This window comes from Emys orbicularis, chromosome 5 (assembly GCF_028017835.1).
Source record: "Emys orbicularis isolate rEmyOrb1 chromosome 5, rEmyOrb1.hap1, whole genome shotgun sequence".
Lineage (NCBI taxonomy): Eukaryota > Metazoa > Chordata > Testudines > Emydidae > Emys > Emys orbicularis.
The window spans coordinates 87,674,609-87,692,114 of NC_088687.1; the positions used below are offsets into that span (position 1 = coordinate 87,674,609).

A 17,506-nucleotide genomic window follows, 5' to 3' on the forward strand; every position below is an offset into this window, starting at 1 on the left:
CCCCCTTACCACACAGCTCCAAGCAGGAGGACCTCAGGCCCCGCCCGAGCCAAGCCGCTGCAGCGCTGTCCAGGGCCGCTCCTGGACGCGGTGCACTGAGGCACCGGGGTGGGGGAAGGCGAAGGTGGAGGCAGGGGGGAGCCTCCGACATTCTCGTGGGGGCCCCTGCGGGGCCCGGGGCCTGGGGCAAATTGCCCCACTTGCCCCCCCTCTGGGTGGCCCTGCCTGTCAGTAGCCTAACTATGCTGCCTTTCACAGAGTTTTAAGACAGGGAGGTTATCAGAATATATGTAAAATGAGAATTACTAGAAGGGGTTTGAAGAGGAGAGGGTTTAGCAGAAGTATTTGCTGTGGAAAGAGAATCTGATTTATAAAGACAATGAAAGAGAAACAGCAGTGGGTCTTCTAGCCATGCTGAAGGGGTGGCAGAGTGGTCTAAGCACAAAACTTTGAGATATTTAGATACCAGTTCAAACCTAGACAGGATTAGATCAGCTATTCATCTTCAAGATAGATAGACTTAGCTCCATGCAGTTTGCTGTGGGAAGTATTCTGGCCAGCCTTAAAAACTGGAGCTCGATGTGGACATTGGGGAGTATATGATGCATTTTGTAAGAGGAGGTTTTCTCAGTGTCATTACACAGAACATCCTCCCACCCATCTTGTGCTACAGTTGGCAGGTGTCCTCCACCCCAGAGGACATGGCCTTCTATTCCAGTGGTGCTTTATGTATATACTTTGGAGAGTGTTCTGGATAAAAAGTGCTGTGTATAATGTTACAGGATACTACTCAGCCTAGACATACTGAATCAAGATGATTTCTTTGGGACATATCCAGGGAACAGTTTTCTTTTCCCCTGATAACCATCATTACCGTTAATGGTTAAAATAGCTGAATTAGAGAGTATGAAGATAAATACTAACGAACAGGATTGATTTTGTGACAAAGGCCCCAAATCTGTGCCATGTACAAGGGCTAGAAACCAGTCAGATCATCCCACCAGGGAACATCCCTGTCACAAGGAGTATTCCTTGGTAGCTATGGGCAAGTGGAACAGTCTTACGCTGCACCCTGTCTATACGGGTATGTTGGGGGAAGGCTGGAATAGGCCTAACCCCTCTGTGTTCTGGCTCTTCTGGGTTGCTGAACATTCATTCCCTTTGGGGACCATTGCAATCTGGACAGAAGTCAAGCATTTAGAAGATGGAAAATGCCACATTAAGTCTTATAGTTCAATCTCAATGCTGCCCTCTTGTGTTTATCCCTTGGAATGATGTCATGAGGTATGTTAAACTATTTTATTAATTAATACAAGATATCTAGGGTTGCCAACTGTCTAATCACACAAACACCCTTGGCCCTGCCCCTGCTCACTCCATCACCCCTCCCTCCTTTATTTGCTCTCCCCAACCCTCACTCACTTTCACTGGGATGGGGCAAGGAGTTGGGATGTGGGCTCTGGGCTGGGGCCAAGGAGTTTGGAGTGTGGGAGGGGGGCTCTGGGCTGAGCCTGGGGAAGGAGGCTGGGATGCAGGAGGGGGTGTGGGCTCTGGGAGGGACTTTGGGTGCAGGGGGGGACTATGGGCTGGGGCAGAGGATTGGGGTGCAGGCTCTGGGAGAGAGTTTAGCTATGGGAGTGGGTTCTAACCTGGGGCAGGGGGTTGGGGTGCAGGATGGGGTGTGGGGTACTGGCTCCAGGAGGGGGCTCAGGGCAGAGGGTTGGGGTGCAGGAGGGGGTGAGGGAGGCAGGCTCCAGCCAGGCAGCGCTTACCTCAGGTGGCTCCTGGTCAGCAGCGCAGCAGGGCTAAGGCAGGCTCCCTGTCTGCCCTTGCTCCACGCCACTCCTGGAAGCATGTCCGGCCCCTAGGTGGGGGGGGGGGGCAGGTGGCTCTGTGCGCTGCCCCTGCCCCCAGTGCTGATTCAGCAGTTTCCGTTGGCCAGGAACCGTGGCCAATGGAAGCTGCGGGGGTGGCATCTGCAGGCAGGGGCAATGTGCAGAGACCCCCCCCCTCCCCTTGCCTAGGGACGGGTCATGCCGGCTGCTCCCGGGAGTGGTGCAGGGCCAGGGCTGTTAGGGAGCCTGCCTTAGCCCTGCTGTGCTGTCAGACTTTTAGCAGTTTAAAATCTCCTGGATTGGCTTCAGTTGCCTCCAGGAGATTAAGCCCAATTCTGGGACACTCACGGCAAAACTGGGAGAGTTGGCAACCGTAAGAGATCATATGACACTTGCAGAGACTTCTCACTAACCTTGTACACAGTAAGTTCCAGGACAGGACATGCAATGTTCACTTCGGACCTGAATTCCAATTGGTGTGATCTACAAGCCAAGCTGAAAGAAAACGGTAGTCTTAAAGGTGGGGTGGGTGACCTTTAGAAACCAAAATCCCGTCCTTCTGTCAGAGGAAGCTTGTGGAGTTTTTCGAACCCCTTCTCCCTTACCCAGTAGGGGGCATCTGTTGTATGGATACTCACTAATACACAGCTAGGCCCAAAAGCATTCAATAAGCTTTAATATCCAGATGTGGTGGGGTTGATCAGAACCTAACGACAATTGCACAGAATGTAGACACAGACTCAGACTCCTATTGAAAGAGCAGCATTGCAGATGACCTGCTTTAGAACCAATCTGAGCTATCCAAAGGTTCACAAAACACTTAATATTGCGTAGGCTGTATATGTAACGCACACACCTCCTGGGTGTGGTGCTCTGTCCCATCTAGTGGTGCCGAGAACACTTAAAGAAAGATATTGAGTTTGCTCTACAGCCTTAGCTAATAGCCATGTGGCTTTTAGCTCATGCTGTAGAGGCTCATGCACTAAGCTCCAGAGGCCCCAGGTTCAATCTTGCCCACTGACAACCGGGGTCTGTCGGTGTTCCATATACTAACACTCCTCTTTCTGACACAGTTTAGTTACTGATGGGAGATCAAGATGTTATTACGGAAGTCCCAGCAGCACTGAAACGGTTGGCCAAATACATGGTGCGTGGCTTCTATGGGGTAGAGTACTCACTGGTCCTTGATGTATTGATCCGATACCCCTGTGTGAAGGAGGATGACTTGCTGCTACTGCTCAAGTATGAACGCAAACAGTTGCGCACTGTCCTCAACACACTCAAGGCAGATAAATTTGTCAAGCTGCGCATGCGGGTTGAAACAGGGCCCAATGGGAAGAGTACAAGGCATAATTACTACTACATCAACTACAAGGTGCTGGTGGATGTGGTGAAGTACAAACTGGATCATGTGCGCCGGAAGATAGAAGCAGATGAGCGGGATTCAACTACCAGGTCCTCCTTCAAGTGTCCATCTTGCTTCAGCACTTACACAGACCTGGAAGTAAATCAGCTGTTTGACATATTCACAGGTATGCCAGCTAGACTGCTCATCAACTCTCATCCTTCAGGAAATTGTTGGCAGCATTAAATGTGTCTGCACCTGTGCACATTTTGTAATAGAACCAGGTTGGTTGGGTTTTGTTTTTGGACAGTTGCCCTAAAAAAAGTACAAGGAAATAATTGGGCTTGTAGAATGAGCAGTGATGAAGAGGAAGGATATTCTTGTAGCTAAGATGCAGCCCTGGGATTCAGATTAGTCTCAGCTCTGCCATGGACTTGCTGTTTGACCTTGGCCAAGTAGTTTAACCAAGTTTTACGTGTCTTTAATTTCCTCACCTTTTAAAATGCAAGTAAGTTGCCCATTTCATCTGGGTGTTGTGAGGTTAAATTAATTTAATGATTATAAATGCATGAAGATCCTAAGGCAAGATGCCATAAAGTACTAATAAAACAATTTGAAATACTATATTTTAACAAACATTAACTAATTCTCCTAACACCAGAGGGGGTGGTGTAAACATCCCCATTCTACAGATAGGGCAACTGAGACGCACAGGTTCAGGGTCTTCCCAAAGCCACATAGCAAGTCAGGAGCTGAGCTGACATAAGAACTCAAGAGTTTCTGCCTCCTCTTCAAGCCAACTGAACCAGAAGTTGCATTTCAGATTCACTGGACAAGGCATGGGGAGGTGTGATGCAATGGCAATCTGACACCTACCTACACTATAAACAGCTGGGGAGCTGGTAAGGATGAATGAACCAGAAAGAATGAACAAAGCTTGATTTTGATATTGTAAAGGGAATTTGCAGGGCTGTGTGCTGGCAAAATCCTTGGCTTGTAAACTGAGCAAATTTGATCTGTAATCATTGAAACAATAAATATGGAAGCACCTGATGGTGACACTTTTACAGAGTAGCTTTTCATAGTCGAACTATATGCTTCAAACAGGTTCCTTGAGGTAGAGGTACTAGTTTTCACTGCTGGATTCAGCTAGAAATAGCACCATTGTGTTTAAAAGGACACTGTCAATTTAAACATCAAATCTGCCAGAAAATATTTTACCTCTTGTTCCATGTTACATCTAAGATGAATGAACGAGTATAAGATATTAGAGAGAAGAAATTGACTATACAGAAGATGTTGCCAAATGCACAATTTCTCTTTCCTTTGGTAGTCTGTTTGTGTGGATCTTTTACACAAGTGTGTCAAAATCAGAGGCAAATGTGATTGTAAAACTCTCATTATTCCCCAGGATTCAGAGGCAGGAATAGTATCAGCAACTGTTTTTTAACAAAAATGTTTTGAAATTAACAGATTTCAAGTTGATTGTGTCCCTTCAATAAACGGTTGTAGCATGGAACTGAGTTGTTCTTCAAAAGTCTTTTCATTGTGGGAGCAAATTCCTTGGCAAAGATCACTGCTAAATTTTTGTATCTTTTACTAACCTGTGAATTTCAAACGGGGGTGATGTTGCAGAGACTTTCCGCTGCACCTACTGCAATGCTGAAGTTGAGGAGGATGCCTCTGCGCTTCCCAAACGAGATGCTCGAACCTTGCTAGCAAAATTTAACGAACAGATCGAACCCATCTTTGCACTGCTGCGGGAGACTGAAGAGGTTGTTCTACCACATGATTTGCTTGAGCCTCAGCCAACGGAAATTCCAGAGCTATCAGAAAGGTATGAAGAGAAATCTCTTCTCAATACAAGTTATAACTTAGGCTTGGTCTACACTAACCCCCCAAATCGAACTAAGGTACGCAACTTCAGCTACGTGAATAACGTAGCTGAAGTTCGAAGTACCTTAGTTCGAACTTACCTCGGTCCAGACGCGGCAGGCAGGCTCCCCCGTCGACTCCGCGGTACTCCTCTCGCCGAGCAGGAGTACCGCAGTCGACGGCGAGCACTTCCGGGTTCGACTTATCGCGTCCAGACAAGACGCGATAAGTCGAACCCAGAAGTTCGATTGCCAGCCGCCGAACTAGCGGCTGGGTATAGACGTACCCTTATGGAAACCAAATCTTTTCTGGCTCACTTCTTCCAGAGCATAATTTAAGCTAAACTTGTAAATCTTTCTTCCCATGTAAGTGGAGGACAGAAAGTGGCCCAAGATGGTGAGGTGAAATCATGCTGACTAGAATCATGAATTGTCTTTCAAAAGGCCACTAAGGCCTATTTTTACATAATTTTAGTTCTGACTCCTGTGCATCTAAACATTTGGCAGCTTTTCGTCACTGTGCCTTCCTTAAAACTACCAGCCTACTCCTTCTCTGTATCTGCCTAAGATCCTGATAACTACTTAAAAAAATTAGAACTGACAATTTGCTAGGCTCTCCTTCATTTCTTTCCCTCCATCATCTTATTTTTCATGCCAATCTCTTCCTTCTCCTATTATCTCCAACCCAGTTATCTGCTCTCTTGCTCCTGACTCCTTCCACTCCTAACCTTAATCCCCTTCAGTCACCCACCTGTCTCAATTTCCTTTCCACATTCAAACATGCCCTTGTTTTCCTCTCTTTTTAAAACTCCATTGGATTCACTCTCGCAGAACCCTCCTCCTCCTGCTCCCCTTCGGCCTCTGTTCCTACTACTCTGCACTAAATAGTTTCTAATATTTCCCCTTCAACTTTTTGCCATATGGCTTTCTCCAACTTTCCTTCTCAGAAATTACTCTCAGGAAAGTCCCCAATAACTGTTGCTTGATCAAGTTAAGCCCTCGTCCACTCGTCCACTCCCCCCTTGGCAATGTTTCTGATCTCTCTACTCCCTCTGACATGGTATGTCGTTATTCCCATCTCAATTTTGTCTCCCTCCCCCCCCACACACACACACCTTTCTGCGTTTCTGAAGTCTTTGTGTTGATTCCCATGGTCCTCTACATCTTTTTTCCCATCTATGTTCCATGACTGATTTGTTCCTCATCATTGATACCATTACTATTTGACTCCCAGATCTGCCTAGTTGACAGGTTATTTTTGTTTTGTTTTTTTAACTTTCCCACTTAAGCCCTGTCCTCTCCTCTTTTCTTAATCCTTCCTATTACCCGAGCTCACAGCCTTGATGTCACTTCTGATTCTCCTCTGCCTCCTTTCCTGCACTCCCAGGCCCTCAAGCACATCTTACTGCTTCTTTCTTTACATTTCCAAAGTTCCAGCCCCCCAAAACTACTAGTTGGCAGGCTTTCCTAACACTTCCTCCTTGACTACTGCTATTTACTTCTTACTCACTTTCAGCGTTCTGTCTCCATCCCTATTTGTATCTTCTTGCACACCTGCCCAACAACTCCTTTGTCTCCTCTAAACTTTGTCATCCTTTCACAAAGTCTAGAATGGAGTCTCTTTAATGCTGCACGGAAACAAGTTCTTGCTTAATATGTGCCAAGTTCCATGCATAGAAAATAATAAATAAAGAAACCTAAAATCCTTTTCTGTGCAACATTCTAGGTTCACTGTTCTTTCTACTCTATTTGTCTTGTATTGTGCCTGAGTGGTTTGTGTTTTTGTCTTTTCCAGAACTGCTTAACATACAGACCTGTGTTATGTTTGGCATATCTGTAGTATATGGCACTCTAAAAACTCCCAATTATTAAATGTGTGTATTTACCCCTCAAACTCAAAGATTTTTTTTTTCACATTGGGGAGAGTTTCTTTCTTCTTAAAAGTTTGTTATATTTCTCTCAATACTAATTTTGGCTACTCTCTTGTTCTCTTTACTCTCTACTGTGAAACCATTACATTAATCCTGACAATACACTTGATCCAAAAATGTGCTCTAGAAAAGAGTATGCAGCTATTAAGGGCTCAGAACCACACACGTTAATCATGGATTGAGGAGGAGATTATTTTTATCTCAAGATACGGTGTAGCTGGCCAAACTGAAATTAATCTGGTCAGTTTCCTTGATTTGAGAGATGAGGTGGTGGTGTTGTGTTTTTGTGGGGAGGGGAGGGGGCTGAGGGGGCTTTTAAATACCCTGGGGTTTGGGAGAGTGACACCCTGCAAGCAAGAATTAAACTTTTTTCCTTCAGCTTTGAACAGAAGGTATGTTCAAGCATCCTGGACTTCAGTAGCCATCCTGAGAAATGGGCCAACAAGAATTCATCTGTCAGTAATATGTATGTTCAAAACTTGGTCATTGATGTCCAAGATTCTGAACCAAAGACGAAAGGGAAGGAAAAAGTGACTAAAGAACATCCTATATGGATGTCACAAAGTACTGTACAAGGAGCATCTTCATATACAACTGACTCCAATATTGGTAAGACAAAGTTTGAGAACCTAACATTTGAATGTATGGTCATGTTTTGATATGTCCGTGTAGTTAGGAATGTACTGTAATTAATTATCTCCTCACCACCACATTAGTAGCTGGTGGATGCTCAGCACTTTTGAAAACTGTCCTCATGTAGGTCCTAAATACAGACTTAAGAACCTTGCTTTAGGCACCAAGTTTTGAAAAATCCCAGTCTTTTAGTAGCTTATATTTTAAAATATCTTCTTGAACGATGTATTCTATGTTACAACACATCTTTGTAAAGCCCTTCTAAATCTGGGAATAGCAGGAAACTGAATGCTTCTTTAGGGATATTTATATCTGTACAAGTACCTACCTGGGAGACTTCTGCTAGTAGAGGGCTCTTTAAGCAAGCAGACAAAAGCTTAACAAGATTCAATGGCTGGAAGCTGAAGCTAGATAAATTCAAGCTGGAAACAAGGTGTATTAAGAGGGTAACTAATCATTTGAAAATCTTGCCAAGGAATGAGGTGGATTTTTTTCATCCCTTGAAGCCTTTAAATCAAGGTTGGGTATCTATATAAAAGATACATTCTAGCTCTGACATTATGACCTTTGATATATAGGAGATAAGATTAGTTGATACTAGTTCCTTCTGGCCTTTACAAATATAAATCTATACAGGACAAGATTTTTCAAATGCTAGTAGCGATTCAGCATGTTCACCTAGCCTAGAGACACTTTAAAGTGTACTAACTTTCAAAAAGTGCTGAGCACTCCTTTTTGAAATTTGGGCCCTTTTTGGGCACCAAGTTTGAGAGAGACCTTATTCACTGATCACTTATGAAAACGCTGGCCTCAGACTCCAATAGCTGAACATGAGGTTTGGATTAGATTTATGAACAAAAATCTGAAAGTTTAAAGGAATATTCTGTACATAAGGCTCGGGGGCCAATCTACTGATAAGCAGGAAACAATTATTAACCACAGAACAAACCATTAAAGTAGGTCAGTTTAATCAAATATGATCTTGTTCAGAATTTTTCAGTAGAGGAGTAACATACAAAGTGCTAGATGCAACTACAAAAAAATATCTTCAGTGGCTCAATGCTTCTAAGATAACTTAAATAAGAAGCTATATTTCAAACACAAATCTAATTTTATTTCCTGATACATCTGGTGCTGAATTACAGAAGCAGCCAGGGTGCCATGTCTAGAAAACCATTGAAACAGGTATGCTCAATATCAGATACCAAAACTAAAGCTGAGATGGCTTTCTCTATTTTAAAGGAGGGCTGGAGGTGCATTTACTGTCCATATCTCTCCATCCCATTTTAATATACTTCATATACCCTGCTTATAAATGAACAGGAAAACATTCATTCCATTCGCTTGTGAAAGATGTCTTATCCTTTGATTGCAATTGTCAAACTTAAATAGGATTGTTCAAGTGGAAAATTACTGGTCTATTTACATGTTAATCGCGTATGGCTTATTTGGTGCTCTTTTGTTTTTGGGAACAGAAATGTCCAAAGAAACTGATGACTATGTTAAGGAAGTTGTTACTGATAATGAAGTAATAAGGACTCTTCTCATCCATGAATCTAAGTCTTCCTCTGGCACAGGGCATCCCCCTCCTCTTGCCAAAAACAAACTGCATGAGTCAGAAAGTGATACCAGTGAATCAGAGGAGGAGGCCAAACATGCAAAACCTGTGGTAGTTAAAGCAGCAGGGAGTGACTTGGAACAAGAGGAACAGGAAACACTGGATCCTACAGTAATGGTTGCTGGACAGGCCCACTTGTACAGTGAAGTTAGTAACAATCCAGAGGTAGTGTCACTTATGACAGACGAAGAGAGAGAAGTTTACATCAAGGTGGGACAAGAAATGTTCCAGTCTGTCTTTGAGTGAATGCATGAATTAAAAAGCAGTTATACTGCACATGTAAGTTTTAGAAGTGCTGTGTGAAGTTCCTGTTGTAGCTTAACCTACAGTTGTTGCTGGGTGAAACAAATGTAAAGTTCAGGATATTTTTGTGAAGGTGGTGGTATAGTCTAAATCTGCTCCTTGGAGAGCTTGCTGTTTAATTTGTACTTGTGTTGCTTCTCCAAAGCAACAAAGTGAAGATGTTGCAGATAACCTTGGTTGGTTTCAAGCTAGAGAATTTAAATTGTTTCCATATAGTTCCTGTTTGTGAAACAGTCCTAAATTTTGTTTAATATGCTATGTATTGTAACGAAAAAACAAAATGTAATGCTTTAATTACTTTAGAAGCAGGAATCATCCTGTCTGATCAATAAATAAATCACAACAGGACACAATTGTCTGAGTGCTAAAATAAATGCCTAAAACCAAGTGACAGAACCTAAAAGGATTTAACAGGTCATGTAATCCATCTCCCTGCCAAGGTGTTGTTAGATTAATTTCCGTTTCTTAATAAGTGCGTTAAACTCATCGCTGCTGTAACCTTCATGCCAACGTGTCCAACGATTCTTCTGGAGTGGCTGCTCTTACTGTGGTGGAGTATTACAGGCAGAGCAATCAGAAAGGAATGTCCCTGCAACAAATCCCTGCACCCAGATTTCTCTTTCTAGAGTTAATACTAATACTTGAAATCAAAGCAATGAACAGTCATAACAGTTTGATGGCTAATTTAAAAAGAGAATTATCTGGATTAGCAAAAACTGTCTCCCCCCCCCCCCCCCAAAAAAAAAACAACCAACCAACCAACCCACACAGCTAAAAAAGATTACCAAGTGCTCTGTAATGGATCCCTTTTGGGATGGATCAGAATTTAAAAAAGAACCTCAGGGTAAAGTGTGAGCTGAAGTCCCAGAGAAGAGGGGGGTTCCTCCATAGGAAATGACCTCATTCATAGAGTCCGAGGCCAGAAGGGACTATTGCAATCATCTAGTCTGACCTCCTGTACAACACAGGCCAGAGAATTTACCCACAATAATTCCTGGAGTATATGTTAGAAAAAAAATCCAACCTGATTTAAAAATTGCCAGGGATGGAGACTCCACCATGACCCCGGTAAACTGTTCCAATGATTAATTACTCCTACTATTAATTTCTTATTTCCAGTCTGAAGTGCTCTAGCTTCAACTTCCAACCCCTGCAGCATGTTAGCCTTTGTCTGCTAGACTGAAGAGCCCATTATTAAATAGTTATTCCCCTGTAAATATTTATAGACTGTAATCAAGTCACCCATTAGCCTTCTCTTTAAGCTCAATAGAGTGAGCTCTTTGAATCTATCACTATAAGGCATGTTTTCTAATCCTTTAGCAGTTTCTTCTCTGAACCCTTTTCAATTTATCAACATCCTTTTTTGAATTGTGAGCACCAGAACAGGACATACTATTCCAGCAGAGGTTGCACCAGTGCCAGATACAGAGAAAAAATAACTTCTACTACTTGTGAAGATTCCCCTCTTTATGCATCCCAGGATAGAGTTTGTTCTTTTGGCCAGTGTCACACTGGGAGCTCATGTTCAGTTGATTATCCACCATGACCCACAACTCTTTTTCAGAGTCAGCTTCCCAGAATAGAGTCCCCCATCCAGTCGGTTTCTATGGTCTGTTGTTGGTTCCTAGATGTATATGTTTACATTTTACGCGCAGTTTTTAAACTAGGAGATGGGGGGGGGGGGGGGAAAGCCGCCTGCTGCAGAGGAGCACGTGGATCGGACAGAGACTTCTCTTAGAGGAGAGCCTACTGATAGATTCTCTAGGTTGTAGTCAGGAGCAGAGGATGGAAGAGGATAATGTGAAGGCCAGATCAGATGTGTCTAATTCTTTGGGAATGTTTCTCATCAGAAAAGGGCAAATAAACAGTGACAAGTTTTTAAAGTGCTTGTACACAAATGCTAAAGTCTAAATAATAAGATGGGTGAACTAGAGTGCCTCGTGATAAAGGAGGATATTGATATAATAAGTATCACAGAAGCCTGGTGGAGTGAGGACAATCAATGGGACATAATCATTCTGGGGTACAAAATATATCAGAAGAACAGAACAGGTCATGGAGGGGGGGAGGAGAACTATATGTGAAAGAAAATGTAGAATCAAATGAAGTAAAAATCTTAAGTGAATCTACATATTCCATAGAATCTCTATGAATAGAAATTTCATGCTCTAATAATAGATCCCTAACGTTATATTCTTATCAACCACCTGACCAGGACAGTGATAGTGATGATGAAATGCTAAGGGAAATTAGAGACGCTATCAAAATTAAGAACTCAATAATAGTGGGGGATTTCAGTTATCCCCATATTGACTGGGAACATGTCACCTCAGGATGAAATGCAGACACAATTTCTCGATACTTTAAATGACTGCTTCTTGGAGCAGCTGGTACGGGAACCCACAAGGGGAGAGGCAACTCTCGATTTAGTCCTGAGTGGAGCGCAGGAGCTGGTCCAAGAGGTAACTATAACAGGACCGCTTGGAAATAGTGACCATAATATAATATTTAACATCCCTGTGGTGGGAAGAACATCTCAACAGCCCAACACTGTGGCATTTAATTTCAAAAAGGGGAACTATGCAAAAATGAGGGGATTAGTTAAACAGAAATTAAAAGGTACAGTGACTAAAGTGAAATCCCTGCAAGCTGCATGGACACTTTTTTTAAAGACACCGTAATAGAGGCCCAACTTAAATGTATACCCCAAATTAAGAAACACAGTAAAAACTAAAAAAGAGCCACCGTGGCTTAACCACCATGTAAAAGAAGCAGTGAGGGATAAAAAGGCATCTTTTAAAAAGTGGAAGTCAAATCCTAGTGAGGTAAATAGAAAGGAGCATAAACACTGCCAAATTAAGTGTAAAAATGTAATAATAAAAGCCAAAGAGGAGTTTGAAGAATGGCTAGCCAAAAATTCAAAAGGTAATAAAATGTTTTTTAAGTACACCTCTACCTCGATATAACGCTGTCCTCGGGAGCCAAAAAATCTTACTGTGTTATAGGTGAAACCGCGTTATATCAAACTTGCTTTGATCCACCGGAGTGCACAGCCCCGCCCTCCCAAGCACTACTTTACCACGTTATATCCAAATTCGTGTTATATCAAGGTAGCGGTGTACATCAGAAGCAGGAAGCCTGCTAAACAACCAGTGGGGCCCCTGGATGATCGAGATACAAAAGGAGCGCTTAAAGACAAAGTAATTGCGGAGAAACTAAATGGATTCTTTGCTTGTCTTCACAGCTGAAGATGTTAGGGAGATTCCCAAACCTGAGACAGCTTTTGTAGGTGACAAATCTGAGGAACTGTCACAGATTGAAGTGTCACTAGAGGTGGTTTTGGAATTAATTGATAAACTTAACATTAACAAGTCACCGGGACCAGATGGCATTCACCCAAGAGTTCTGAAAGAACTCAAATGTGAAGTTGCAGAACTATTAACTATGGTTTGTAACCTGTCCTTTAAATCGGCTTCTGTACCCAATGACTGGAAGATAGCTAATGTAACGCCAAATTTTTAAAAGGGCTCTAGAGGTGATCCCGGCAATTACAGACCGGTAAGTCTAACGTCAGTACCAGGCAAATTAGTTGAAACAATAGTAAAGAATAAAATTGTCAGACACATAGAAGAACATAAATTGTTGGGCAAAAGTCAGCATGATTTCTGTAAAGGGAAATTGTCTTACTAATCTATTAGAGTTCTTTGACGGGGTCAAACAAACATGTGGACAAGGGGGATCTAGTAGACATAGTATACTTAGATTTCCAGAAAGCCTTTGACAAGGTCCTTCACCAAAGGCTCTTACGTAAATTAAGTTGTCATGGGATAAAAGGGAAGGTCCTTTCATGGATTGAGAACTGGTTAAAAGACAGGGAACAAAAGGTAGGAATAAATGGTAAATTCTCAGAATGGAGAGGGGTAACTAGTGGTGTTCCCCAAGGGTCTGTCCTAGGACCAATCCTATTCAACTTATTCATAAGTGATCTGGAGAAAGGGGTAAAAAGTGAGGTGGCAAAGTTTGCAGATGATACTAAACTGCTCAAGATAGTTAAGACCAAAGTAGACTGTGAAGAACTTCAAAAAGATCTCACAAAACTAAGTGATTGGGCAACACAATGGCAAATGAAATTTAATGTGGATAAATGTAAAGTAATGCACATTGGAAAAAATAACCCCAACTATACATACAATATGATGGGAACTAATTTAGCTACAACGAATCAGGAAAAAGATCTTGGAGTCATCGTGGATAGTTCTCTGAAGACATCCACGCAGTGTGCAGAGGTGGTCAAAAAAGCAAACAGGATGTTAGGAATCATTAAAAAGGGGATAGAGAATAAGATGGAGAATATATTATTGCCATTATATAAAGCAATGGTATGCCCACATCTTGAATACTGCATACAGATGTGGTCTCCTCATCTCAAAAAAGATATACTGACACTTGAAAAGGTTCAGAGAAGGGCAACTAAAATGATTAGGGGTTTGGAATGGGTCCCATATGAGGAGAGATTAAAGAGGCTAGGACTTTTCAGCTTGGAAAAGAGAAGACTAAGGGGGGATATGATAGAGGTATATAAAATCATGAGTGTTGTGGAGAAAGTAGATAAGGAAAAGTTATATACTTATTCCCATAATACAAGAACTAGGGGCCACCAAATGAAATTAATGGGCAGCAGGTTTAAAACAAATAAAAGGAAGTAGTTCTTCACACAGCACAGTCAACTTGTGGAACTCCTTACCTGAGGAGGTTGTGAAGGCTAGGACTATAACAGCATTTAAAAGAGAACTGGATAAATTCATGGAGGTTAAGTCCATTAATGGCTATTAGCCAGGATGGGTAAGGAATGGTGTCCCTAACCTCTGTTTGTCAGAGGGTGGAGATGGATGGTAGGAGACAGATCACTTGATCATTACCTGTTAGGTTCACTCCCTCTGGGGCACCTGGCATTGGCCACTGTCGGTAGACAGGATACTGGGCTAGATGGACCTTTGGTCTGACCCAGTTCGGCCGTTCTTATGTTAGCTGTATTAAAACATTCTTAATATGCACGGTTTACCAAGTGATCCAGACCGCTCTGAGTCAGTGACAGTTCTCTTAATCACTTCCCCAACTTGTCAGCTGCAAATATTTTCAGTGATTTTATTTTCTTCCATAGCCTTAATAATGTTAAATTGCATATGTTCAAGAACTGATCCCTGCAGGCCCCCCACTAGAAACATCTGCTCAGTGATGATTCCAAGTCTACAATTCAAGACATATCAGTTAAGTTAAACCCATTTAATAGCATTCTAGTTTTTTAATCAATGTTGTGTTTTTAATAGTCATGAAGCTTCAGGCTGCAATGGTGAATCTAAGGTAGAGCTTACATTGTTCTATGAAAGTAAGTACACAGATTTACCATGTTACTTCTGTTTTGGAACCAGATTATGCTTCAAGCAGTAGTGGCAGGTATTGTAATATGCCTTTGGTCCCTAAAGGGTTCCTGGCTGATTTCCTTTAAGCAATAGTTACCTTTTATAGGTATATAAAGTTCTGGAGTACCTTTTTGCCCCTGTATCATTTTTGGTGATAAAGCCACCAGAACACTGGCTTAAGTCCACTTTCTCCTGCAGTCCTGTTTAAAGTACTATACTCCCTTCTGGTATTATGTAAATGTAATCTAAGTTATGCAACTTTAATAATAGGATGATTAGGCAGAGGAGGGAAGGATGAGTTCACAGGATCTATGGACTAGAACTACAGTTGGAAAAGAAGTGAGGCATTGTCATGAGAATTATTTTAGCTTGGTGGAAAACACAGAAGCAGCTCTATTCCTCCATAGATACATCTGCTAGCTAAGATACCTCTTACAAAAGGCAATAGCTCTAAGGCAGGGGTCTTTTTGCCATTTCAGGTGTTCTGAACACTTATCAAAATGGGGGACTGCAAAGATATAGAAGTGATATCTGGATCAGCCCACAGACAACATACTGCAACATTTGGCCTCAAATCATTTTCCTTGGAGAATGAAATGTTAGGAGCCCTTAGTGTAACTGATGTGAAAGTGAGTCCTGGAGACATTCTTTCTGAGGGCTAGTTTGTCTGTTCAGTTCTTTATTAAACAGCTGAAGTTGGAAGTCCAAACATACAAGATGCCTTGGGCCAAGTGACTACTCACATGTACACCCCAAGCACTGACTGTAGTGCTTTAGGAAAAACTTCTGCTATCTACCAAAGCAGACAGACTTAAGTCAGCTTAAGAAACAGCGGATGTAGCTCTTTCTATTCATCTTCCCCTTGGTGGTTCACTGCTGACATGTGTGCAAATTCAGAGAACGCCTTGTTCAAGGAACTTTGAAATTCTAAAGAACATCTTAAAGCACTTATCACTATGAAACAGTAGTGATTTCTCCTACTCTAGCTGTTGTAACTGCAGCAAGGAAGATTGTTCTGACCAATAAATACTGCAACCAATCTTTAGTTCAATGGCTAAAGTGGCATAACCATCTGGCAGATTCCCAACCCCATGTTTGAACCATATGTTCAAATATCTGCAGGCTTCAAGAGTACCGCACAGCTTAGGGGTGTCTTTTTGGCTTATAGCAAAAAGCAAACAATCCTTATCAGTTTAATCTATGTAGAGATTAGAGAGGTTTGCCCCCTCTGTTCATTTCTCTCCCTGTCCCCCTCCCCTAATTGTACAGAAGTTGAGCCGTTATTAGTGGGTCTGTATTACTCCTCTGTTCTGGACTCAAGCAGCATTGCAGTTGCTGAACAACTTGTTCCCCCAATTGGAGAGAATGACTTCCACTGTCTAATGATCAGCAAGCAATAAGGAAAGGAATTACTCAACAGATGCAATTACTGGAGCCCCAAAGTCAGGGATGCTTTCTGCACCATGTAGGGAAACAGCCAAAATAAGATAGAATTAGGATAAAGGGTGATAAACATTTAAGTCAGGTATTTCAAAAGTTACAGTTCTCATAGTTGGTACCAAAAGGCCCTGATGGTGATAAAATACAAGCTATTTTAATGTTTGTCTACAGGTCTGTAATGTACTACTATTAATTTTAAATGAGTTGATACCTTAAACATGCATATTCACTTTAAGGATTTGGTTAAATAAAAATAACAGTGCTCAATATACCTGAACTAAGAAGTTAGCAATTGAAAGATTGCTGTGTTGATAGCTAGGGAAATCTGTTTAGTTCAAATATTGACTTGTACTGTCAAGTGTTAACTCTAGGTTTCAAATTGGCATTTTGTAAATAAGTGTTAGTTAAGAAACGTTAATCTTGCTTACTGAATGTGTAATGGTGTTAGTTTCTAAAATCTTGACTGTATGCTAATATCTGAAGTGTTAAGTGTATTCAGTTTACATTAAGGTTACAAAATTCAAACAGTCTAGAAATGCCAAAGTTCAAAAGTGAGTGAACTGGACAGAGCTGGAACAAGGAAAGATTTAGTTTTTAATTGGCTAGCAGGTGGATGTGGAAGAAGCAACTACACCGTTAAAATTGGGGTACAGAGGCAAGGAACAGGCTACACGTCTTCAACTCAGAGCCCTGTGGTGTGTGTGGGTTTTTGTTTTGTTTGAGGAATTGCACTAATAGTTTCAAACTTCTGATTTATAGGGGATCATATTACCTTGGGAGAGGAGGGGACAATAGGCAAGTCTTTGAGATCATCCTTGGGAACAATGACCAATGCAAGTTTTATTTGAAACTGACTCTTGTGAAGTAGGCAGTTAAAAATGAAATATTAGAAGTCTCCCTCAACACTTCCTTCCCCTATGAAATTTGTCACCAGGTGCTATTCAATTTCACTGTTTTATTAAGTGGCAGTGACTTTGAGGCACTGCCCTTTACACCAGGGAATCATCAGACATACTCTGGACAAACTAAACACAACTGAATCTAGTCAATTTATAAGTTAGAAGTGGATTATGATTATGCCAATTTAGTTTGTCATATTTTCCTATT

At 41.9% G+C, this 17,506-nt stretch overlaps 1 protein-coding gene across 1 annotated transcript; it reads left to right on the forward strand.

Moving 5' to 3' along the window:
* Positions 1–2,919: 2,919 nt before the first annotated feature.
* Positions 2,920–9,482, forward strand: LOC135879524 (general transcription factor IIE subunit 1-like). The gene is made up of 4 exons (XM_065405538.1): positions 2,920–3,367; positions 4,816–5,017; positions 7,365–7,594; positions 9,094–9,482. The coding sequence occupies exons 1-4, from the start codon at positions 2,920–2,922 to the stop codon at positions 9,480–9,482; spliced, it is 1,269 nt and encodes a 422-aa protein (XP_065261610.1).
* Positions 9,483–17,506: the final 8,024 nt, after the last annotated feature.

Bases quoted from the DNA above. Each gene is read 5' to 3' on its own strand.
- LOC135879524 (XM_065405538.1), top strand. From the start codon at position 2,920: ATGGGAGATCAAGATGTTATTACGGAAGTCCCAGCAGCACTGAAACGG. The intron at 3,368-4,815 runs GTATGCCAGCTA...GTGATGTTGCAG, and splicing joins GCTGTTTGACATATTCACAG to AGACTTTCCGCTGCACCTAC. The intron at 7,595-9,093 runs GTAAGACAAAGT...TTTTGGGAACAG, and splicing joins TACAACTGACTCCAATATTG to AAATGTCCAAAGAAACTGAT.